The sequence below is a fragment of the Petromyzon marinus genome, unplaced genomic scaffold (assembly GCF_048934315.1).
Source record: "Petromyzon marinus isolate PM22_M1 ecotype Great Lakes invasive population unplaced genomic scaffold, UKy_Petmar_22M1.pri1.0 PM_G_Scaffold_7, whole genome shotgun sequence".
In the NCBI taxonomy this organism is placed as follows: Eukaryota; Metazoa; Chordata; class Hyperoartia; order Petromyzontiformes; family Petromyzontidae; genus Petromyzon; species Petromyzon marinus.
Window position 1 is genome coordinate 4728320 of NW_027423024.1, and position 24624 is coordinate 4752943.

General features: G+C 51.5%; 2 protein-coding genes across 4 annotated transcripts in view; one reads left to right on the forward strand and one right to left on the reverse strand.

Annotated features, from left to right (window-relative positions):
* LOC142920185 (protocadherin Fat 1-like) overlaps positions 1 to 884 on the forward strand; it is a 66970-nt gene extending 66086 nt beyond the window's left edge. The window contains exon 22 of the mRNA XM_076062652.1: positions 31 to 884. Within this exon, the coding sequence (XP_075918767.1) occupies positions 31 to 236 (206 nt within the window). The 3' untranslated portion in view covers positions 237 to 884. The remainder of the gene's footprint in view (positions 1 to 30) is intronic.
* A 6819-nt stretch (positions 885 to 7703) lies between these two features.
* On the reverse strand, positions 7704 to 23942 carry LOC142920225 (uncharacterized). 3 transcript variants are annotated; one of them, XM_076062711.1, is made up of 8 exons: positions 20020 to 23942; positions 19556 to 19642; positions 18387 to 18493; positions 17298 to 17482; positions 15290 to 15371; positions 10684 to 10868; positions 9430 to 9511; positions 7705 to 8207 (listed from the first exon to the last, which is right to left on the reverse strand). In XM_076062711.1, exons 3-8 carry the CDS (start codon positions 18426 to 18428, stop codon positions 8034 to 8036), a joined length of 750 nt encoding a protein of 249 aa, XP_075918826.1. In that variant the 5' UTR covers positions 18429 to 18493; positions 19556 to 19642; positions 20020 to 23942; the 3' UTR covers positions 7705 to 8033. The 3 variants fall into 3 exon arrangements, with proteins under 3 accessions (XP_075918827.1, XP_075918826.1, XP_075918825.1); XM_076062710.1 differs by having other exon boundaries at positions 19556 to 19675; XM_076062712.1 differs by lacking the exon at positions 19556 to 19642 and having other exon boundaries at positions 7704 to 8207.
* Positions 23943 to 24624: the final 682 nt, after the last annotated feature.

Here is a 24624-nt window from a genome sequence, read left to right on the forward strand (position 1 = left end):
ACGTGCGTCGCGTGTGCCGCGTGTGCCCAGGCGTAATACGCGTCGCGGCGAAGGCCCTGGACTACGAGAAGCGCCGCCACCACTACCTGACGGTGTGGGCGGCCGCCGCCAGCGACGACGACAACGACGACGCCGCCGGAGGGGCGGCGACTTCGCCGAGCGCCGTCACCGTGGTGACCGTGGACGTCACCGACGTCGACGACGACGCGTCCGCGGTTCCCCCAATGGGCTCGTGAAGCGCCGTCGTCGGGGAGGACGCCCTGCCTGGCGACGCCGTCGTCGGGGAGGTGGTGGCGTTGACCCGTAACGACGCGGTTACGTTGTCGCTAGACCGTCGGCAAATTTACATTTCAACGGGATCATTTGGCCAAACGGTCATCGTCCCTCGTGGTCGTCATCGGCAGCTGGCAGCTAGCAGCAGCAGCAGCTCAGCGAGCGGGGGGGGGGGTCTTCACCTGCTGACCGTCAAAATGCACCGTTGCTTTTGTTTTGCACGAGCAGGATTTAAATTCGCGAACTCTTCCCGTTGCCGAGCCGCTCACCGTCCCGCCCAGCCGCCTGCGGGGCTACCGTGGGGTGCCAGGACGCGGCGACATCATGGTGACCACGGTGGGTGGTAGTGTTCGTTGTTCAGTTGAAGAAGCCGTCTCCCTGCTGTGTTTGTGCTGCGCCGTTGAAGCCGCCTCCTTCGCCGTTTCGGCATCCGTTGAGTGGAGCAGCAACGACAGCAGAGGAGGAGATGCTGCGTCCTCGCCACAGCCGGCGTGTGGGCGGCGAGTCCACGTTCGACCGATGGTGCCCCCCTCTCTCCTGTTTGTTCGGTTTAGACCCTCGCCCCCTTCAAAGTTGCGTTCGAATAAAAGAAACCACGCGGTTTGAAATGGCGTTGTGTTGTGCGGTGGCCCTATATACTCGCACACGCACAGACTCGCACGCACGCACACAGGCAAACGTACGTACTCGCACGCACACACACACGCACGCGCTCCGTGTGGTTACCACCTGGCTAGCTACACCAGTCACGTGGTGACTAGTGTAGTTAGCCTGGTGGTCACCACCTGGCTAGCTACACCAGTCACGTGGTAACTAGTGTAGCTAGCCTGGTGGTCACGACACACTCCACGGGGTTCCCAAGCAAGTTCCCACGTGGTTCCAAGCAACTTCCCACGGGGTTCCAAGCAACTTCCCACGGGGTCCCAAGCAAGTTCCCACGGGGTTCCAAGCAACTTCCCAGGGGGTTCCAAGCAAGTTCCCACGGGGTTCCAAGCAACTTCCCACGGGGTTCCAAGCAACTTCCCACGGGGTTCCAAGCAACTTCCCACGGGGTCCCAAGCAAGTTCCCACGGGGTTCCAAGCAACTTCCCAGGGGGTTCTAAGCAAGTTCCCACGGGGTTCCAAGCAACTTCCCACGGGGTTCCAAGCAACTTCCCACGGGGTTCCAAGCAACTTCCCACGGGGCCCCAAGCAAGTTCCCACGGGGTCCCAAGCAACTTCCCGCGGGGCTCCCTCCACAGCCGACTTCTGCCCCGTGCTGCCTCCTCGTGGCCGGCCGTGGGATCAGCCAATCACGGCCGGCCACGAGGAGCCCCGCAGCCACCCCCAGCCCCGGCGCTGTTCCCCGACTCCTCCTGTGACCCCCTGACCCCGTGACCCCTCCGCTCCACCCTGCGGCGACCCCTCGACTCCGGCTACGACCCCGCTTACGTCACGGGCTCTCTCTCCCCCTGATGTATCCCTGTGGGACGTGACGTCATCCCGCCCCCCCGGGCGCGTATGACGGCACCAGACGTGACGTCATACGCGCCCCGGAGGCGAGCGTGACGTCATGCCCGCGACCACTCCTCTATATTGTGTACACGACTGCACGGTGTGTGTACAACTTCGTGTCCACAACAGCGCTCTTATTACTTTGTCTTTCTCTATTAATATTTATATAACTTATCTTTATTTTGTTCCTCTCTCCTCACGTGCTGATGGCAGCGCTACTGCTACTGCTGCTACTGCTGCTAGAGCCGCAATGGTGCAAGGGGCAATCTGCAGCTATGAGGAGGAGGCCCGGGGAGAGGATGATGATGAGGAGGCGTTCGCGATGAGTGAAGTTTTGCAGACGCAGAGTCTCGGAGGGAGGAATGAGGGAAAGGAAAATGAGAAACGGCGTCGCCAAACCTGAGCACCGCCAGCAGTAGCAGCCACCACCACCACCATCAGCAGTAGCCACCACCACCACCACCACCCGCTATCAGCAGTAGCAGCCCTCACCACCACCACCACCCACTAGCAGCAGTAGTGTTGTATATATAGGTGTTATGAAAATTGATGAAAATAATGAAAATTAAATGCAATTTGAGATTTGCATAATGTATCTGAAATTATGTTAATCAGTGTAATTATGCGCATAAATTATGCTGATTCGAGAGATAATCGTATTAATTTATGCGAGTGGGCGTGGATATGATAATGCAGGTCGTTATGGATTATCAGGTCGAGCCTCGGTGACGAGGATTGTTATGAATTGGAATAACGCAATTAATCGTATGCAGTGACGCAGGCGTTGTGAGCGTGAATGAGAGAGAGTCGATTCGACTCTGCTCTTTAATTCCGTATTATCGATAAGGATACGATTACTCTCGATTTAACATGAATTATGTGTGTTATGGATTATGTGTGGTGATAGTGTGCTTATGATAGGTCCCCAGGATTCAGATCTCATACGCAGAACAATATTATTCAGAATTTCAGGAAGAATCACACACAAACCTTCTGCTTTGATCAATTTTATTTTCTAGCTAACTTTAATTTTTGGATAATATGAAAACTCAATCTCGGGATGTTGGAATTTCAACACAGCGTTAACATGATACCATCACGATTGCGTTGTTTCACCTCAATAGCGGCACCTGTGGTTAATTCCCGACGCGTAATGCAATCGATCGGTTGTTGAGAGAGAGATTAAAAACATGCGAACTATTCTATCAAAACCTTAACCTTATAATATGCAAACTCGTATTCTTGAATGATTACACAACACGGCACTCGGTCTTTGATTCGTATCCAATCCTTAACACATTCTGATATGCGAAATTATTATGCTTGAAATCGTCAGCACAGTACCACGGCGATGTTCGTTCATTGATTCATCAATGATTATGCAATTAAAGCGTTCGACTGAAATAATTCTGATTGCCTCATCAACGTAACTCAATGGGTGGCGATGTTTTTCGTTATCAGCTAATAGTTGACGCAGTTATCATGAGTCTTGTATGTTTAATGGGAGGGTTGTTGATTTCTTGCGTTGAGCAAACGCCTAGGTTGATTTCCTTGTCAAAAAAAAATGTTTGTTCGTTGTGTAGCGGTGGGGGAGTGAGGAGGGAGTGTGGGGGAGGGGCATACGAACGACTGCCAGTTTCTGTCCACCGCTGGCTGGATGAGCCAGCACGACGCTCGCCGTCGTCGCGCCGATGGGTGTTGAGTGCCGGGCCGCTTCCCTCTCAGCCCTGGTGACGCGAAGTTGCGCGCTGTAGCACGCTGGTGGCACGCTGTTGGCACGCGCTGGTGCTGGTGGCACGCTGGTGGCGCGCTGTTGGCACGCGCTGGTGCTGATGCTGGTGCTGATGGCACGCTGGTGGCGCGCGCTCCCTCTCCTTGAAGATGCGCGAACGCGCTTGGTCACTGGTTTGCTGAAGTTGTTGGCGGCTGCTCGTGCTTTTCCGCTGCTGGTTGAGCCACGTTGCACGTGCTTTCTTTGTGGAGATGCTCGAGTGCTCTCAGCGCTGATTCGCTGATACTTTGTTGGCGGCTGGCCAAGCTTTTTCTTCAGTTGAGTGAGTGGCCGTGCTGGTTCGCTGACAGCAGGTTTCCTCCACTGCTGTATGACTCACTTTTGTTGATACATCGCGACTCAGCGATCCTCGTTACTCAGCGAGGCTCAGAGCCAGCCGCTCCATGCGACTGCTCGTCCTGTGGACGTCTTGACTCGCTGATCTGTCTTGACTCTTGACTTAACGTCACTGACTTTTGAAAATGCGGCTGACCGTTATATTCAAAGACAATTCTCTCTGCGCAGTGGAAAAGGGGGGTGGGGGGGGGCGGGGTCTGTGTGTGTGAGTTCGTGTGTGTGTACAGATGGTTCCTGCGATAATGATCTGTTTGCCCTGGCGTGAAATTCCTCTCTCGCGCTCTTCGGGAGAGACAAAGGTGGTCGGGAGTACCTATCTCTTTATACTTTCGACTTTATATTTCTCAAATACCATTTGGTCCCATGTTCGCCAAGACTCGTGTTTGTAACTACGTCCTCCCGACACCCCTCTCGGGTTACCGAGGTTCACATTGATATGATGGAGTTATTAGAAAGAAAAATAATTTTCATCCTGAGTTTAAGAGGTCCGTTTCCAGATTGTTGGAATCCATATCCCTTGGTTCTGTAAGGTTCTATAATGGAATATCGTTTAAGGTTAACACGTTATTATTGTTATATTGCAATTTTCTTTAAAACTTTGTTTGCCTGGTTGCCGTGTGTGGGGTGGGGTGTGTCTCCTCATCAAACCCGGCTGGCTTTTCCAGATGGCCCCTTGTGATAAGGTGTTATTCCTGCTTCTCCGCGCTGTGAGAGAGACAAAGGTGGTCGGGGTTGCTTGGGATATTGTTTAAACTCTTTCGTAAGTTTGCCCGTTCGCCTCATTCCTTCTCGATAACCTTTGATGTGACTCGGTATTTTGTCTCCAAGCTTTGTTTTAACAGTAAAAGTATTAAAGGTAAAAATCATTTGATAGCGAATTATTGGATAATAATTCACTGATGTATCTGGCGGCCTGGTCTTGATTGGAGTGAGCGCGAGGACCGCTAACTTTAGCTTATTCTTGTTATTGCATTTTAAATTTGAACCGTTGTTTTAATGACAAAGGAAAAAATATATATATGGTTTAACCCGTGGGCATCCTCGTTTCTGGCTTGCGGAGGGCTTCCCTCTGCGTGACCTCCCTTAGGGCACATCAAACTCTTGTTCATCTGGAGATCTTCGCAGATAGCTGCTAACATCCTCGCCTCGAGAGTTTTATTATTTCTTTATTTTTTAATGGTCTGTTTATGATCGACATCTGGTTTTTCGTGTGCCTGGCTTACGGGTTTTATTTTTTTTTGTTTGTTAAAAAATATATTATATATGACACAAATATTATTAATATCAATTTTGGAAAAGGCTCATATACAACAGTAGCAGCCACCACCACCCGCTATCAGCAGCAGCCACCACCATCAGCAGTAGCAGCCACCACCACCACCACCCACTATCAGTAGCAGCCACCACCACCACCTGCTATCAGCAGCAGCCACCACCACCACCCACTAGCAGCAGCCCTCACCACCACCTCCACCCACTAGCAGCAGCAGCCACCACCACCCACTATCAGCAGCCCTCACCACCACCACCACCACCCACTATCAGCAGTAGCCACCACCACCACCCGCTATCAGCAGCCCTCACCACCACCACCACCACCCACTAGCAGCAGCCCTCACCACCACCACCACCCACTATCAGCAGTAGCCACCACCACCCGCTATCAGCAGCCCTCACCACCACCACCACCCGCTATCAGCAGCCTTCACCACAACCACCATCACCCGCTATCAGCAGCCCTCACCACCACCACCACCCGCTATCAGCAGCCCTCACCACCACCACCCGCTATCAGCAGCCTTCACCACCACCACCACCCGCTAGCAGCAGCCCTCACCACCACCATCACCCGCTATCAGCAGCCTTCACCACCATCACCCGCTAGCAGCAGCCCTCACCACCACCACCCGCTAGCAGCAGCAGCCACCACCACCACCACCCACTATCAGTAGTAGCAGCCCTCACCACCACCACCACCACCTATTATCAGCAGTAGCAGCCCTCACCACCACCACCACCTCTTATCAGCAGCAGCCACCACCACCCGCTAGCAGCAGCAGCCACCTCCACCACCCGCTATCAGCAGTAGCAGCAGCCACCACCACCACCACCCACTATCAGCAGCCACCACCACCCGCTATCAGCAGTAGCAGCAGCCCCAGGTTAATGTCGCTCTATGTAGCTTGAGTCGCCCACACCCCTTGTCAGCATGCGAGCTCGCATGCTGACACGGGGTGTGTATGCGTATGCGGGTTATATGCGGGAAAATACGGTGCTCATATTACGGGAATACACACGCTTCTCTTTTACGCATATAGACCTGAGGGCTAAGGTAGTTTACCTCAGTTAATTTTTTTTATTAAATATCATGAGTTTAATAAAAAAAAATAAACGTATTTACTGTCCGGATCTGCGCACCTTCTTCATACGTAAATGGAATTGTAAATCACGAGGCGGGTAGAACTCGTAACAGCCTTTATTATAAATCACTGTGGAACGTCAATCTCAGTGGAGTGCTAATACAACTCACATGATAACCACCACCATCATAACCACCACCACCATCATGACCACCACCATCATAACCACCACCACCACCATCATAACCACCACCACCACCATCATAACCACCACCACCATCATCATAACCACCATAACCACCACCATCATAACCACCACCATCATAACCACCACCACCATCATAACCACCACCACCATCATGACCACCACCACCATCATAACCACCACCACCATCATAACCACCACCACCATCATAATCACCACCACCATAACCACCACCATCATAACCACCACCACCATCATGACCACCACCACCATAACCACCACCACCATCATAACCACCACCACCATAACCACCACCATCATAACCACCACCACCATCATAACCACCACCATAACTCTCACCACCATGATAACCACCACCACCATCATAACCACCACCATCATAACCACCACCATCATAACCACCACCACCATAACCACCACCATAACCACCACCACCATCATAACCACCATCACCATCATAACCACCACCACCATCATGACCACCACCACAATCATAATCACCACCACCATCATAACCACCACCACCATCATGACCACCACCACCACCATCATAACCACCACCACCATAACCACCACCATCATAACCACCACCATCATAACCACCACCACCATAACCACCACCATAACCACCATCATGACCACCACCACCATCATAACTACCACCACCATCATAACCACCACCACCATCATAACCACCACCATCATAACCACCACCACCATAACCACCACCATCACCATAACCAACACCACCATCATAACCACCACCACCATCATGACCACCACCACCATCATAACCACCACCACCATAACCACCACCATAACCACCACCACCATCATAACCACCACCATAACCACCACCATCATAACTACCATCATAACCACCATCACTATAACCACCAACATCACCATAACCACCATCATAACCACCACCACCATCATGACCACCACCACCATCATAACCACCACCACCATAACCACCACCATAACCACCACCACCATCATAACCACCACCATAACCACCACCATCATAACCACCACCATAACCACCACCATCATAACCACCACCACCATAACCACCATCATAACCACCACCACCACCATAACCACCACCACCATCATAACCACCACCACCATAACCACCACCACCATCATAACCACCACCACCACAACCACCACCATCATAACCACCACCATAACCACCACCATCATAACCACCATCATAACCACCACCATAACCACCACCACCATCACCACCACCATAACCACCACCATCATAACCACCACCATAACCACCACCACCATAACCACCACCATCACCACCACCACCACCATAACCACTACCACCATAACAACCACCACCACCGAGCTGTGCCGAGCGGTTCACTTGTGCGGCGATGTTGAAGGAGCGGTCGAGTGCGGCGACGTCGTTACAGACGAGGGCCTATTTCAGGACGGCTCGTAGAAGCAGCAGCAGCGGCGGCGGCCGTGGTCGTCCCCGTCGCCACAATCACCAACACCGTCGTCACCGTCGCCACAATCACCAACACCGTCGTCACCGTCGCCGCCGCCACCGCCACCAGGGATGCGTGGGCACCGACTGTGCGAGCGGCGGCGCTTGAGAGCTCCGCAACCGGCGGGATGCCGGCGGGGGGTGGCCGGGCGGCGGGGCCAACCGGCGGGGAACCACCAGGAGCTCCCCCCCCCGCTCGTTTGAGGCCGGGTCGACCTAGGGGAGGCCCGGGTGCCGTTCAGATAATCCCCGTCACTGTTACAGCGACGGATGAACTTCGACCTTTGAATTGATGCCGTGGTGCAGGAACGGTGCAGGAGGGGGGAGGAGAATGGGGAAGGAGGAGGGTGGGGGTGGTGGTGCAGGTGATGGGGGTTGGACGAGGTGGAGTAGATGGAGGTGCAGGAGGTGGGGTGGATGGAGGTGGAGTAGATGGAGGTAGAGTGGATGGAGGTGCAGGAGGTGGAGTGGATGGAGGTGGAGTGGATGGAGGTGGAGTAGATGCAGGTGGAGTGGATGGAGGTGGAGTCGATAGAGGTGCAGGAGGTGGAGTAGATGCAGGTGGAGTAGATGGAGGTGGAGTAGATGGAGTAGATGCAGGTGGAGTAGATTCAGGTGGAGTAGATGGAGGTGGAGTAGATGGAGGTGGAGTAGATGGAGGTGCAGTAGATGGAGGTGGAGTAGATGGAGGTGGAGTGGATGGAGGTGGAGTGGATGGAGGTGGAGTAGATGGAGGTGGAGTAGATCGAGGTGGAGTAGATGGAGGTGCAGGAGGTGGAGTAGATGGAGGTGGAGTAGATGGAGGTGGAGTAGATGGAGGTGGAGTGGATGGAGGTGGAGTAGATGGAGGTGGAGTAGATGGAGGTGGAGTAGATGCAGGTGGAGTAGATGGAGGTGGAGTGGATGCAGGTGGAGTAGATGGAGGTGGAGTAGATGCAGGTGGAGTAGATGGAGGTGGAGTGGATGGAGGTGGAGTAGATGGAGGTGGAGTAGATGCAGGTGGAGTAGATGGAGGTGGAGTGGATGGAGGTGGAGTAGATGGAAGTGGAGTAGATGCAGGTGGAGCGGATGGAGGTGGAGTAGATGGAGGTGGAGTTAATGGAGGTGGAGTAGATGGAGGTGGAGTGGATGGAGGTGGAGTAGATGGAGGTGGAGTAGATGCAGGTGGAGTAGATGGAGGTGGAGTGGATGGAGGTGGAGTAGATGGAGGTGGAGTAGATGCAGGTGGAGTAGATGCAGGTGGAGTGGATGGAGGTGGAGTAGATGGAGGTGCAGGAGGTGGAGTAGATGCAGGTGGAGTAGATGGAGGTGGAGTAGGTGCAGGTGGAGTTGATGCAGGTGGAGTAGATGGAGGTGGAGTAGATGCAAGTGGAGTAGATGGACGTGGAGCGGATGGAGGTGGAGCGGATGGAGGTTCTGGTGTCTGTACGCCGGTCACCTTGGCGGTGCTGGCTCCCACGTGGGGGTTGGCAGAGCGCGTGTGGATCTCGCGCTTCTCCTGCTGCTGCTGCTGCCGCTGCCTGTAAATGTGGAGGCGGAGGTTTGGCCGCTGCTCTAACGACGGCACTACACGCACCTCTATGAGTCTCCATGAGTCTCTATGCGTCTCTATGTATCTCTATGAGTCTCTATGTATCTCTATGAGTCTCTCTGTATCTCTGAGTCTCTATGTATCTCTGAGTCTCTATGTATCTCTGAGTCTCTATGTATCTTTACGAGTACGTATCTCTATGAGTCTCTCTGTATCTCTATGCATCTCTATGTGTCTCTTATGTATCTCTATGAGTCTCTATGTATCTCTATGCGTCTCGATGTATCTCTACGAGTCTCTATGTATCTCTACGCGTCTCTATGCGTCTCTATGTATCTCTATGTATCTCTATGAGTCTCTCTGTATCTCTGAGTCTCTCTGTATCTCTGAGTCTCTATGTATCTCTACGAGTCTCTATGTAACTCTATTAATCTCTCTATCTCTGAGTCTCTATGTATCTCTATGAGTCTCTATGTATCTCTATGAGTATGTATCTCTATGCGTCTCTATGTATCTCCATGAGTCTGTAAGTATATCTATGAGTCTATGTGTCTCTATGTATCTCCATGAGTCTATGTGTCTCTATGAGTCTCTATGCATCTCTATGTACCATAGAGACTCAGCGATACCTAGAGACTCATGGAGATACATAGAGACTCATGGAGATACATAGAGACTCATGGAGATACAGAGACTCCACACGACCACGGGGATTATCTATGCAACCTCCTGTAGACCAAGTGAGGTAGTCAACATCTCATAGCCACCGTGATGAGACACGTAGACTCCAAATATGCAGTAGCAGACATCGTCAGGATTGGTATCAAACCCACGACCTCCTGTACACCAGGCGAGGTAGTCAACATCTCATAGCCACCGTGATGATGATGACAGACGCAGACTCTAAATATACAGCAGCAGGCATCATCAGGATTGGTATCAAACCCACGACCTCCTGTACACCAGGCGAGGTAGTCAACATCTCATAGCCACCGTGGGTCCCATGAGTGTGAGGCGAGTCAAGAGCTGCAAGGCTGAACTTGTCCGTTCATCGACGTGGGATGGATGACGCCTCGCTTGGACGCTCTGTGGACGCTCACCATTCACCGCTCGACGCTCACCGCTCTCCGCAGACTCGCAGAGCGAGTCGATGCCAATTACCGGTTCATTGCGGCCGTGGCGGTGGTGACGGTGGTGGTGGTGGCCGTGGCGATGGTGACGCCGGTGGCCGTGGCAGGGGTGATGGCGTCCGTGGCGACGGCGTTCCTGGCTTCGGTGACGTGCGTCGTCCACGCCGCTTCCTGCTCCAGCCGTCGCCACTTGGCTCGTCGATTTTGGAACCAACCCTTGACGAGGACCGCAATAACAAAATCATCCAGCGGTGTGCGTGGTGTCTGTGTGTGTCTACGTGTGTCTGTCTACGTGTGTGTGTGTGTGTCTACGTGTGTCTGTCTGTGTCTGTGTGTCTACGTGTGTCCGGCAAAACAACCCCTTACCTCCTCGCGGTGCCGGACGGGCAACTCTGTCGTGGACAGTGCTGTGGGGGGAGGTCCAATTTTGATTGGCTCCTCCCCTCATGGCATATGTGTCCACCACAGGGGCTAAACGGGGGCTCTGGATGGGTGCGAGGGGCTGGTAACCCCTCCACCTTCAATTAATTACCACTAAACCACGAGTTAAACTGAAATATGTAACTAATAAGCTTGTGCCGGAGGCCCCGGGGGGCCAGGCGTCTATGACGTCTCCTGACCAAACCCCAATTGGCGGAGCCAGGATATTGAATATCTACCCTCGGGGCTCCTCCAGAAACAACGAAAAGCCACTACGGGTGGCCACGTGGAATGTTCGAATGCTCACTGCGGAGGAGAGGCTGCCACTCCTCTGTCGGGAGCTGGACCGGTACCGCCTGGATCTATGTGGCATTCAGGAGGTCCGGTGGACCGGCTCTGGCTCCTGCCACCATGAGGGGTGGACAGTCCTCTACTCGGGGCAGGAGACTGCCAAACAACAGGGAGTGGCTCTTCTTTTGAACAAAAGAATGAAGGGGGCGTGGGAGCGTGGCGGTGAGGTGTGGGAAGCTGTAAGCCCCAGGCTACTTTGGGCTCGCCTTCCCATCAACCGGAGGTGAGGAATGGTGGTCGTGGTTACTTATGCCCCCACCGAAGATGAACATCCGTGGAGGGATGCAGGCAAAGCCGATGAGTCAGATGCCTTAAATGACCTGTCACAGGTGCTGGCTAAAGTGGCCCCTCGGGATAGAGTCATCATGCTGGGTGACTTCAATGCCCGAGTTGGTCATGATACTGGCACCTGGTCTGGAGTGATTGGAAGGCATGGGCCAGATCAGCTCAATAACAACGGTAGGAGGCTGCTAGATTTTTGTGCAGCCCATGGACTTGTAATTACCAACACGCTGTTCCGGCATCGGCGCATCCACACAACATCATGGATGCATGCCGGGTCCAAGCAAGAACATCTGCTGGACTACATAGTGACGGACCAGCGGATGCGAGCCCATGTCCTTGACACCAGGACCTACCGTGGAGCTGATCTGCCCTCTGACCATCGACTAGTCATCTGTAAGATGCGCCTGCCATTCTTCCACTCCGGTGGTGGGTGTACACCCAGGACCGCATTCCAACCTAATGTGGCCTGGTCTCAGTTATCTGATGAAAGTTGCAAGCGAGAATTTCATCATCGCTTGCGGCTGGGATTGACATCGTCCCCGACTCCTCCTGATGTCGAGGGTAAATGGGCGAGGTTTAGGAGTGTGACTCATGCAGCTGCAATGGCTGCTTTGGGTACGCGGTCCAGACCTCCCCAGAGACCCTGGCTGACAGAGGAGGTGTTCAGGATGGTTGAGAAAAAGCGACAGGCCCACTGTCATCGGCTACAGAATCCCACGTCAGAGAATGAGGAGGCTTACCGCAGCCTTCGCTCGGAGGTTCGGAGAGCCGTGAGGCGCTGCAAGGATGGGTGGTGGTTGCGGGTTGCTGAGGAGATGGAGTCTGCCTCAGTGGCCCGTGATCACAAATCTCTATTTAACTCCATCAAAAAAGTAACCTGCGGCGCCACACCTATTACCATCATTAGGGGAAAAAACGGTGATCCAATCTCCGACCCCCAGGAACAGGTTTGCAGATTTGCTGAGCATTTCTGTGAGGTCCTGGGGGACGGAAAATCCCTCAGCCAGGAAAACATCGTGGCACAAAGTGAGGATGACCCTGCTGAGGCTGCGGTGCCTCAAATATTGGAAGAAGTCACCCCCTGTAAGTGGCTGGCTGAGGTGCCATCTGTTGAGGAAGTACTGAAGGCAATCCGGAGTCTGAGACCAGGAAAGGCAGTGGGCAGAGATGATCTCCCAAGCGAAATGCTGAGGGAGGGTGGCGTTTGTGCACAGACTGCCCTATATGACATCATAACAACGGTCTGGACCACTGGATGGGTTCCACAGGATTGGAAGGATGCCCTGGTGGTCCCCCTTTTTAAGAAGGGGGGACCGCACAGACTGTAACTACAGGGGCATCTCACTCCTCAGTGTGCCGGGAAAGGTCCTGGCAAGGATTATTCAGCATCGCCTTGCCAGTTACGCTGAGGAGAGGCTTGCGGAGCCCCAATGCGGTTTCAGGAAAGGGTGGTCCTGCACAGATGCCATATTTTCTGTCCGTCTGCTACAGCAGAGGTGTAGGGAATTCCAACAAGACCTACATCTCTGCTTTATTGACCTGGTCAAGGCCTATGATACCATCAGTAGGCCTGGGCTCTGGGTTGTTCTTCGTGCTTTTGGAGTACCTGACCCTCTGCTCACGATCATTAAGGACCTTCATGATGGTGAGCGGGCCCGGGTAAAACTACGTGGCCGGGAGTCAGAGCCATTCCCTGTACACCTTGGGGTGCGACAGGGATGTCCTCTGGCTCCCACATTGTTTAACATCTATTTTGACCACGTAGTTCGTGAAGCCTTCAATAGCTGTACCGGGGGAATCTCCATATGGTACAGATATAATGGGAGGCTGATCAATGCCCGGGTGCGGTCAAGGGATGGCTCCCTATTGCTCAACCACGTTATGTATGCTGATGATTTGGTAATAGCTGCTCATTCAGAGGAGGAGTTGGAGACGCTGCTGCTGAGACTGGAGCGTGCCACTAAGAGGTGGGGCCTTACCATCAGCCCCACCAAAACTAAGCACCTGCCTGGGTATTTTGTACCATCGGACACTCCACCCCCACAACTCCCAATCGGTGATGGGGCAGTTGTGGAGAGAGTGGAGAGTTTCCCATACCTGGGCAGTGTGCTTATGACTGGCTCAAGGTTAACAGCAGAGGTCTCACTCCGAATCAGTCGAGCGGCAATATCTTTTCATCGGTTGCGTAACGCTGTGTGGAAGCTACCTGGTCTGTCGCTCCGCACTAAGCTTCAGGTCTTCTCGGCCACGGTCATTCCCTCCCTTCTCTACGCTTGCGAAACATGGACCCCCCTAATGGAACATCTTCGCCGGTTAAAAACATTTAGGCTGGCCTGCCTACGATCCATCCTGGGTTTAACCAGACTGGATTGTGTGAGGAGCTCACAAATCCTTGAAAGATCTGGGCAAGGTCCCATCGGTGAGCTCCTCCGGCGGGCAAGGCTGCAATGGCTGGGTCATGTAGCCCGCATGCCCAGCCACCGCATGCCGAAACAGCTTTTGTTCGGCCGGATTGAGGGGGCTAAGCGGGCGCGGCACGGGCTAGAGAAGAGATGGAGTGATGTGGTACAGGAGGACGTGGAACTGAGTGGACTTGCCGATGACTGGTACCAGCGGTGTCAAGATCGGCCTCTGTGGAGGAGGCGCGTGAAGGACGCTACTGGGCAGTTGGAGGTAGTCGCCCTCCAACAACAACGGAGGGCGGAGGAGCGACGCTCACAACAACGAGCGGAGTGCCGGGTGGCTAAAGCACAGCAGGTTGGCACAGTAGGGGGCACAGGTGGTGCATCAGCCAGTCATCTCAGTCAGTGGACCCGTGGCACCTGGGTCTGCCCCGTGACCTCCTGCCAGCGGGCGTTCGACACTTCACGTGGCCTCAGGGTGCACAAGCATCGTGGTGACGTCACCGGCACTTAGTGGCGAATGGCGGTTGTTGTTGTCTACGTGTGTCTACGTGTCTGTGTGTGTCTGTGTGTCTACATGTCTGTGTGTGTCTACGTGTGTCTGTGTGTCTGTGTGTGTCTGTGTGTGTCTACGTGTGTCTGTGTGTCTGTGTTTGTGTGTGTCTACGTGTGTCTCCGTGTGTCTGTGTGTCTACGTGTAGATGGAGGTGGAGTAGATGGAGGTGGAGTGGATGGAGGTGGAGTGGATGGAGGTGGAGCAGATGGAGGTGGAGTAGATGGAGGTGCAGGAGGTGGAGTAGATGGAGGTGGAGTAGATGGAGGTGGAGTAGATGGAGTAGATGCAGGTGGAGTAGATGCAGGTGGAGTAGATGGAGGTGGAGCGGATGGAGGTGGAGCGGATGGAGGTGGAGTAGATGGAGGTGGAGTAGATGGAGGTAGAGCGGATGGAGGTGGAGTAGATGCAGGTGGAGTAGATGCAGGTGGAGCGGATGGAGGTGGAGTAGATGGAGGTGGAGTAGATGGAGGTGCAGGAGGTGGAGTAGATGCAGGTGGAGTAGATGCAGGTGCAGTAGATGCAGGTGGAGTGGATGCAGGTGGAGTAGATAGAGGTGGAGTAGATGCAGGTGGAGTAGATGGAGGTGGAGCGGATGGAGGTTCTGGTGTCTGTACGCCGGTCACCTTGGCGGTGCTGGCTCCCACGTGGGGGTTGGAGGAGCGCGTGTGGATCTCGCGCTTCACCTGCTGCTGCTGCTGCCGCTGCCTGTAAATGTGGAGGCGGAGGTTTGGCCGCTGCTCTAACGACGGCACTACACGCACCTCTATGAGTCTCCGTGAGTCTCTATGCGTCTCTATGTATCTCTATGAGTCTCTATGTATCTCTATGAGTCTCTTTGTATCTCTATGAGTCTCTCTGTATCTCTATGTATCTCTATGAGTCTCTCTGTATCTCTATGAGTCTCTATGTATCTCTATGAGTCTCTCTGTATCTGAGTCTCTATGTATCTTTACGAGTCTCTCTGCATCTCTATGTATCTCTATGCGTCTCGATGTATCTCTATGAGTCTCTATCTATCTCTATGCGTCTCGATGTATCTCTACGAGTCTCTATGTATCTCTATGAGTCTCTATGCATCTCTATGTATCTCTATGTATCTCTATGAGTCTCTCTGTATCTCTGAGTCTCTCTGTATCTCTGAGTCTCTATGTATCTCTACGAGTCTCTATGTATCTCTATGAGTCTCTCTGTATCTCTATGTATCTCTACGAGTCTCTATGTATCGCTATGAGTATGTATCTCTATGCGTCTCTATGTATCTCCATGAGTCTGTAAGTATATCTATGAGTCTATGTGTCTCTATGCGTCTCTATGTATCTCCATGAGTCTATGTGTCTCTATGAGTCTCTATGCATCTCTATGTACTATAGAGACTCATAGAGATACCTAGAGACTCATGGAGATACATAGAGACTCATAGAGATACATAGAGACTCATAGAGATACATAGAGACTCATGGAGATACAGAGACTCCACGCGACCATGGGGATTATCTATGCAACCTCCTGTAGACCAAGTGAGGTAGTCAATATCTCATAACCACCGTGATGAGACACGCAGACTCCAAATATGCAGCAGCAGACATCGTCAGGGTTGGTATCAAACCCACGACCTCCTGTACACCAGGCGAGGTAGTCAACATCTCATAGCCACCGTGATGATGATGACAGACGCAGACTCTAAATATACAGCAGCAGACATCGTCAGGATTGGCATCAAACCCACGACCTCCTGTACACCAGGCGAGGTAGTCAACATCTCATAGCCACCGTGATGATGACAGACGCAGACTCTAAATATACAGCAGCAGGCATCGTCAGGGTTGGTATCAAACCCACGACCTCCTGTAGACCAAGCGAGGTAGTCAACATATCATAGCCACCGTGATGATGATGATGATGACAGACGCAGACTCTAAATATACAGCAGCAGGCATCGTCAGGATTGGTATCAAACCCACGACCTCCTGTACACCAGGCGAGGTAGTCAACATCTCATAGCCACCGTGATGATGATGACAGACGCAGACTCTAAATATACAGCAGCAGGCATCGTCAGGATTGGTATCAAACCCACGACCTCCTGTACACCAGGCGAGGTAGTCAACATCTCATAGCCACCGTGATGATGATGACAGACGCCAACTCCAAATATACAGCAGCAGACATCGTCAGGATTGGTATTAAACCCACGACATCCTGTACACCAGGCGAGGTAGTCAACATCTCATAGCCACCGTGATGATGACAGACGCAGACTCTAAATATACAGCAGCAGGCATCATCAGGGTTGGTATCAAACCCACGACCTCCTGTACACCAGGCGAGGTAGTCAACATCTCATAGCCACCGTGATGATGACAGACGCAGACTCTAAATATACAGCAGCAGGCATCATCAGGGTTGGTATCAAACCCACGACCTCCTGTACACCAGGCGAGGTAGTCAACATCTCATAGCCACCGTGGGTCCCATGAGTGTGAGGCGAGTCAAGAGCTGCAAGGCTGAACTTGTCCGTTCATCGACGTGGGATGGATGACGCCTCGCTTGGACGCTCTGTGGACGCTCACCATTCACCGCTCGACGCTCACCGCTCTCCGCAGACCCGCAGAGCGAGCCGATGCCAATTACCGGTTCATTGCGGCCGTGGCGGTGGTGACGGTGGTGGTGGTGGCCGTGGCGACGGTGACGCTGGTGGCCGTGGCGGGGGTGATGGCGTCCGTGGCGACGGCGTTCCTGGCTTCGGTGACGTGCGTCGTCCACGCCGCTTCCTGCTCCAGCCGTCGCCACTTGGCTCGTCGGTTTTGGAACCAATTCTTGACGAGAACCGCAATAACAAAATCATCCAGCGGTGTGCGTGGTGTCTGTGTGTGTCTACGTGTGTCTGTGTGTGTCTGCGTGTGTCTGTGTGTCTACGTGTGTCTCCGTGTGTCTACGTGTCTGTGTGTGTCTACGTGTCTCCGTGTCTACGTTTGTCTGTCTACGTGTGTCTGTGTGTTTGTGTGTCTACGTGTCTCCGTGTGTCTGTGTCTACGTGTGTCTGTGTGTGTCTACGTGTGTCTGTGTGTGTCTGCGTGTGTCTGTCTGTGTCTGTGTGTCTACGTGTGTCTACGTGTGTCTGTGTGTCTGTGTGTCTACATATGTCTGTGTGTCTACGTGTGTCTGTGTGTGTCTGTATGTGTCTGTGTGTGTGTGTCTACGTGTGTCTGTGTCTGTAGTGTAGCGGTTAGCGCGCTGCGCTATGAACCTGGCGACCCGGGTTCGATTCCCAACACCAGTGACGATTATCTGAACCGGTCCCGGGCCTCCCCTAGGTCGACTCAGCCTCAAATGAGTACCTGGAACGGTGTGTAAACATCGCCACTAGGGAGACAAAGGCGGTCAGGCGTGGTGCTGGCCACCCACCCCCTCGTGTACTGTTCCGGCCTTCATAGGTGCTCGCTAACAGCACTTGCCCCTACAGTCTGTTAAGGCTATATGGGGGATCTTTGTGTGTGTCTACGTGTGTCTTCGTGTGTCTGTGTGTCTACGTGTCTGTGTCTACGTGTTTGTCTACGTGTGTCTGTGTGTGTCTACGTGTGTCTGTGTGTGCGATGGTCTAGCAACCAGACATGACCACCGTCTCCAGTAAGATCGGTCACTAAAGCCAACGACTACTTCTGCTCCTCCCACCCTAGCGTTGAGGTTACCACCACGTGGTTGGTGGGGGGGGGGACTTACCTTGACCTTCCACACCGAGATGTTGGTGGCAAGAGCGAGCATGAGCTGTCGATGTGGGTCCGGGTAGGGCTTGTCCACGAATGCCTCCTCCAGCCGGGCAAGCTGAGCTGCGCTCCGTCAGGGGTTTAGACCGTTAAAATCTCTTCCCGTCCGGGACATCGTAAAAAAAAAAATCACGCGGGAGATTTGGTTTAGAGCGCAGGGGCGAGAGTCTCGGTCGCCCGTCGAGTTTGTCAGTGGCCAACGACGAGCAAGATGGGGGGGGACGGGGGGTGCGGAGGTTGGGAAGGGGTGGTGGGGGAGGGTGGTGATAGGGAGAGGGGTGAGGCGAGGTGGATGGTGGGGGAGGGTGGTGAGGGTGGGTGGTGGAATCAATTGAATAAATTGTGAATTGTCCTCGCCAATTCAGCATCAGAATATCCATACTTCAGCAGCGGGAGGGGGAATCCGAAGAGCTGTGAAGCTCTTAGTGCATCACAGATGTCCAGTAGTAGGGGCCATGGGGTAAGAACGTTACAACAGAGACAAATATCCCCCGCCGTGTCGCCTGTGGCAGACTTAGGGGCGAGTGCTGGTAGTGGCGAGCAGCGGCACCCATGAAGGGCGGCACGACACAGCAGAGGGTGGATTGCTCACACCACCACGCCTTAGTCTCCCCGGCGGCAACGTTCGCTACATACCGCCACACCAGGTACGCATTTGAGGCTGAATCGACCTAGGGGACGCCCGTTGACCGGTTCAGACAATCGTCACGCCGCACCAGGTACGCATTTGAGGCTGAATCGACCTAGGGGACGCCCGTTGACCGGTTCAGACGATCATCACCCGGTGGCATTGGTGGCCGTGAGCGGGAATCAAAACCCCGGCTCGCCGTGTCGCTAGTGCAGCGAAGCGCCGAACCGTTACCATGCCACAACAACTACGGCGACGAGGCAGCGACACGCAAACAGGACGGGAGGGCAGCGTGTGTGGCACGGGTGGCCACGTCGCTCAGCGGTAGCAACGTCACGCCAACGACGGGGTCGGGGAATCGGAATCTTTAAGCCGCGGCGGGAGGAATCCAAAGGGCCGCAAAGTGCTTCGCGCGTCACGGATGTCCAGCTTTTTAAGTGATGAAATTAAATATTTTTTTTGCATTTATATATATACCGGGGACTACCTCTACTTACGAATGAGTCAGGTTCCAGAGATCTGTGTTCGTAAGTCGATTTATCCAACTTTACTCCTCTAGATTTGTACGGCATGTACATCTACATCTGCGGAACGTGAAGAACCAGTGGCATCTACATCTGCAGAACGTGAAGAACCAACATATTTAATTTCATCACAGTACTACTATACATGACACTACTATACACACTACGCTACTATATACTACATTACTATATACACTACACTACGATACACACTACACTACTATATACAACACTACTATACATATTACAATACTATATACACTACTATACACACTACACTACCATAGACACTATACTACTATACACACGACGCTACTATATACTACATTACTATTTACACTACACTAATATATACACATTACTATACATATTACAATACTATAAACACTACTATTCACACTACACGACTATACACACTACACTATACAGGGACTTACCTCTACTTACGAACGAGTTAGGTTCCAGAGGGTCTGTGTTCGTAGATGTAGATGCCACTGGTTGTTCACGTTATGCAGCTGTAGATGTCACTGGTTCTTCACGTTCTGCAGATGTAGATGCCACTGGTTGTAGGAAACATGATGCCTTGAATAAAGGTGTCAGTTTTTGTGCCAGTTAAAAGGGTAAAACCTATTCCTATATCTTGCTACTGGCAAAGGAGGTCTCATAATGTAAATGCTCACCCCGAGCCCTCAATACTCTGATAGTGCGCTGTTTCTGAGTTGTACGCCTTTTGGCGTCTTCTGGTCCAACACCAATAGAGACTAGGCTCTAAGAAAAGCTGTCTCGGGTGTGGACCAATCAAATTCAAGGACAGTGCATATTATTATCAGAGTTGTCTTTTTTGTTTGCATTTTGACTGCTTGTGTTGTGGTTATTGCAAACATGATGCCTTGAATAAAGCTGTCAGTTTTTGTGCCAGTTAAAAGGGTAAAACCTATTTCTATATCTTGTTACTGGCAAAGGAGGTCTCATGCCACTGGTTGTTCACATTCTGCAGATGTAGATGTCACTGGTTCTTCACGTTCTGCAGATGTAGATGCCATTGGTTCTTCACGTTCTGCAGATGTAGATACCACTGGTTCTTAACGTTCTGCAGATGTAGATGCCACTGGTTCTTTGTGTTCTGCAGATGTAGATGCGAATGGTTCTTCATATTCTACATATGTAGATGCCAATGGTTCTTCATATTCTATAGATGTAGATGCAACTGGTTCTTCACGTTCTGCAGATGTAGATGCCACTGGTTCTTCACGTTCTGCAGATGTAGATGCCACTGATTCTTCACGTTCTGCAGATGTAGATGCCACTGGTTCTTCATGTTCTACAGATGTAGATGCCACTGGTTCTTCATGTTCTGCAGATGTAGATGCCATTGGTTCTTCACGTTCTGCAGATGTAGATGCCACTGGTTCTTCACGTTCTGCAGATGTAGATGCTACTGGTTCTTCACGTTCTAGAGATGTAGATGCCACTGTTTCTTCACGTTCTGCAGATGTAGATGCCACTGGTTCTTCACGTTCTGCAGATGTAGATGCCAATGGTTCTTCACGTTCTGCAGATGTAGATGCCACTGGTTCTTCACGTTCTGCAGATGTACATGCCACTGGTTCTTCATGTTCTGTAGATGTAGATGCCACTGGTTCTTCACGTTCTGCAGGTGTAGATGCCACTGGTTGTTCACGTTCTGCAGATGTAGATGTCACTGGTTCTTCACGTTCTGCAGATGTAGATGTCACTGGTTATTCACGTTCTGCAGATGTAGATGCCGCTGGTTCGTCACGTTCTGCAGATGTAGATGCCACTGGTTCTTCACGTTCTGAGATGTAGATGTCACTGGTTCTTCACGTTCTGCAGATGTAGCTGCCACTGGTTATTCACGTTCTGCAGATGTAGATGCCACTGGTTCTTCACGTTCTGCAGATGCAACTGGTTCTTCAAGTTCTGCAGATGTAGATGCCACTGGTTCTTCACGTTCTGCAGATGTAGATGTCACTGGTTCTTTACGTTCTGCAGATGTAGATGCCACTGGTTCTTCACATTCTGCAGGTGTAGATGCCACTGGTCTTCACATTCTACACATGTAGATGCCACTGGTTCTTCACGTTCTGCAGATGTAGATGCCACTGGTTCTTCATGTTCTGTAGATGTAGATACCACTGGTTCTTCACGTTCTACAGATGTAGATGCCACTGGTTCTTCATGTTCTGCAGATGTAGATGCCACTGGTTCTTCACGTTCTGCAGATGTAGATGCCACTGGTTCTTCACGTTCTACATATGTAGATGCCACTGATTCTTCACTTTCTGCAGATGTAGATGCCACTGGTTATTCACGTTCTTCAAATGTAGATGCTACTGGTTCTTCATGTTCTGCAGATGTGGATGCCTCTGGTTCTACATGTTCTGCAGATGTAGATGCCACTGGTTATTCACATTCTGCAGATGTAGATACCACTGGTTCTTCACGTTCTGCAGGTGTAGATGCCATTGGTTCTTCATGTTCAGCAGGTGTAGATGCCACTGGTTCTTCACGTTCTGTGCCACTGGTTCTTCACGTTCTGCAGGTGTAGATGCCACTGGTTCTACATGTTCTACAGATGTAGATGCCACTGGTTCTTCATGTTCTGCAGATGTAGATGCCATTGGTTCTTCACGTTCTGCAGATGTAGATGCCACTGGTTCTTCACGTTCTACATATGTAGATGCCACTGTTTATTCACTTTCTACAGATGTAGATGCCACTGGTTCTTCACGTTCTTCAGATGTAGGTGGCACTGGTTATTCACGTTCTACAGATTAGATGGCACTCGTTCTACATTTTCTGTAGATGTAGATCCCACTGGTTCTACATGTTCTGTAGATGTAGATGCCACTGATTCTTCACGTTCTACAGATGTAGATGCCACTGGATCTTCACGTTTTGTAGATGTAGATGCCACTGGTCTTCGTGTTCTACAGATGTAGATGCCACTGGTTCATCACGTTCTGCAGATGTAGATGCCACTGGTTTTTCATGTTCTGCAGCTGTAGATGCCACTGCTTATTCACGTTCTACTGATGTGGATGCCACTGGTTCTTTACGTTCGGCAGATGTAGATGCCAATGGTTCTTCACGTTCTGCAGATGTAGATGCCACTGGTTCTTCATATTCTATAGATGTAGATGCCACTGGTTCTTCACGTTCTGCAGATGTAGATGCCACTGGTTCTTCATATTCTATAGATGTAGATGCCACTGGTTCTTCACATTCTGCAGATGTAAATGCCACTGGTTCTTCACATTCTGCAGATGTAGATGCCACTGGTTCTTCACGTTCTGCAGATGTAGATGCCACTGGTTCTTCACGTTCTGCAGATGTAGATGCCACTGGTTCTTCACGTTCTGCAGATGTAGATGCCACTGGTTCTTCATATTCTACAGATGTAGATGCCACTGGTTCTTCACGTTCTGCAGATGTAGATGCCACTGCTTCTTCATAGTCTACAGATGTAGATGCCACTGGTTCTTCACGTTCTGCAGATGTAGATGCCACTGATCCTACATGTTCTGCAGCTGTAGATGCCACTGGTTCTTCACGTTCTGCAGATGTAGATGCCACTGGTTCATCACGTTCTGCAGATGTAGATGCCACTGGTTCTTCACGTTCTGCATATGTAGATGCCACTGGTTCTTCACGTTCTGCAGATGTAGATGCCACTGGTTTTTCATGTTCTGCAGCTGTAGATGCCACTGGTTATTCACGTTCTACTGATGTGGATGCCACTGGTTCTTAACGTTCAGCAGATGTAGATTCCAATGGTTCTTCACGTTCTGCAGATGTAGATGCCAATGGTTCTTCATGTTCTGCAAATGTAGATGCCACTGTTTCTTCATTTTCTATATATGTAGATGCCACTGGTTTTACATGTTCTACAGATGTAGATGTCACTGGTTATTCACGTTCAACAGATGTACAGTGAGGGAAAAAAGTATTTGATCCCCTGCTGATTTTGTACCTTTGCCCACTAACAAAGAAATGATCAGTCTATAATTTTAATGGTAGGTTTATTTGAACAGTGAGAGACAGAATAACAAAAAACTCCGAAAAACGCACGTCAAAAATGTTATAAATTGATTTGTATTTTAATGAGGGAAATAAGTATTTGACCCCTCTGCAAAACATGATTTAGTACTTGGCAAAACCCTTGTTGGCAATCACAGAGGTCAGACGTTTCTTGTAGTTGGCCACCATGTTTGCACACATCTCAGGAGGGATTTTGTCCCACTCCTCTTTGCAGATCTTCTCCAAGTCATTAAGGTTTCGAGGCTGACGTTTGGAAACTCGAACCTTCAGCTCCCTCCACAGATTTCCTATGGGATTAAGGTCTGGAGACTGGGTAGGCCACTCCAGGACCTTAATGTGCTTCTTCTTGAGCCACTCCTTTGTTGCCTTGGCCGTGTGTTTTGGGTCATTGTCATGCTGGAATACCAATCCACGACCCATTTTCAATGCTCTGGCTGAGGGAACGAGGTTCTCACCGAATATTTGACGGTACATGGCCCCGTCCATCGTTCCTTTGATGTGGTGAAGTTGTCCTGTCCCCTTAGCAGAAAAACACCCCCAAAGCATAATGTTTCCACCTCCATGTTTGACGGTGGGGATGGTGTTCTTGGGGTCATAGGCAGCATTCCTCCTCCTCCAAACACGGCGAGTTGAGTTGATGCCAAAGAGCTCCATTTTGGTCTCATCTGACCACAACACTTTCACCCAGTTGTCCTCTGAATGATTCAGATGTTCATTGGCAAACTTTCTTGAGCAGGGGGACCTTGTGGGTGCTGCAGGATTTCAGTCCTTCACGACATAGTGTGTTACCAATTGTTTTCTTAGTGACTATGGTCCCAGCTACCTTGAGATCATTGACAATATCCTCCTGTGTAGTTCTGGGATGATTCCTCACCGTTCTCATGATCATTGCAACTCCACGAGGTGAGATCTTGCATGGAGCCCCAGGCCGAGGGAGATTGACAGATCTTTTGTGTTTCTTCGATTTGCGAATAATCACA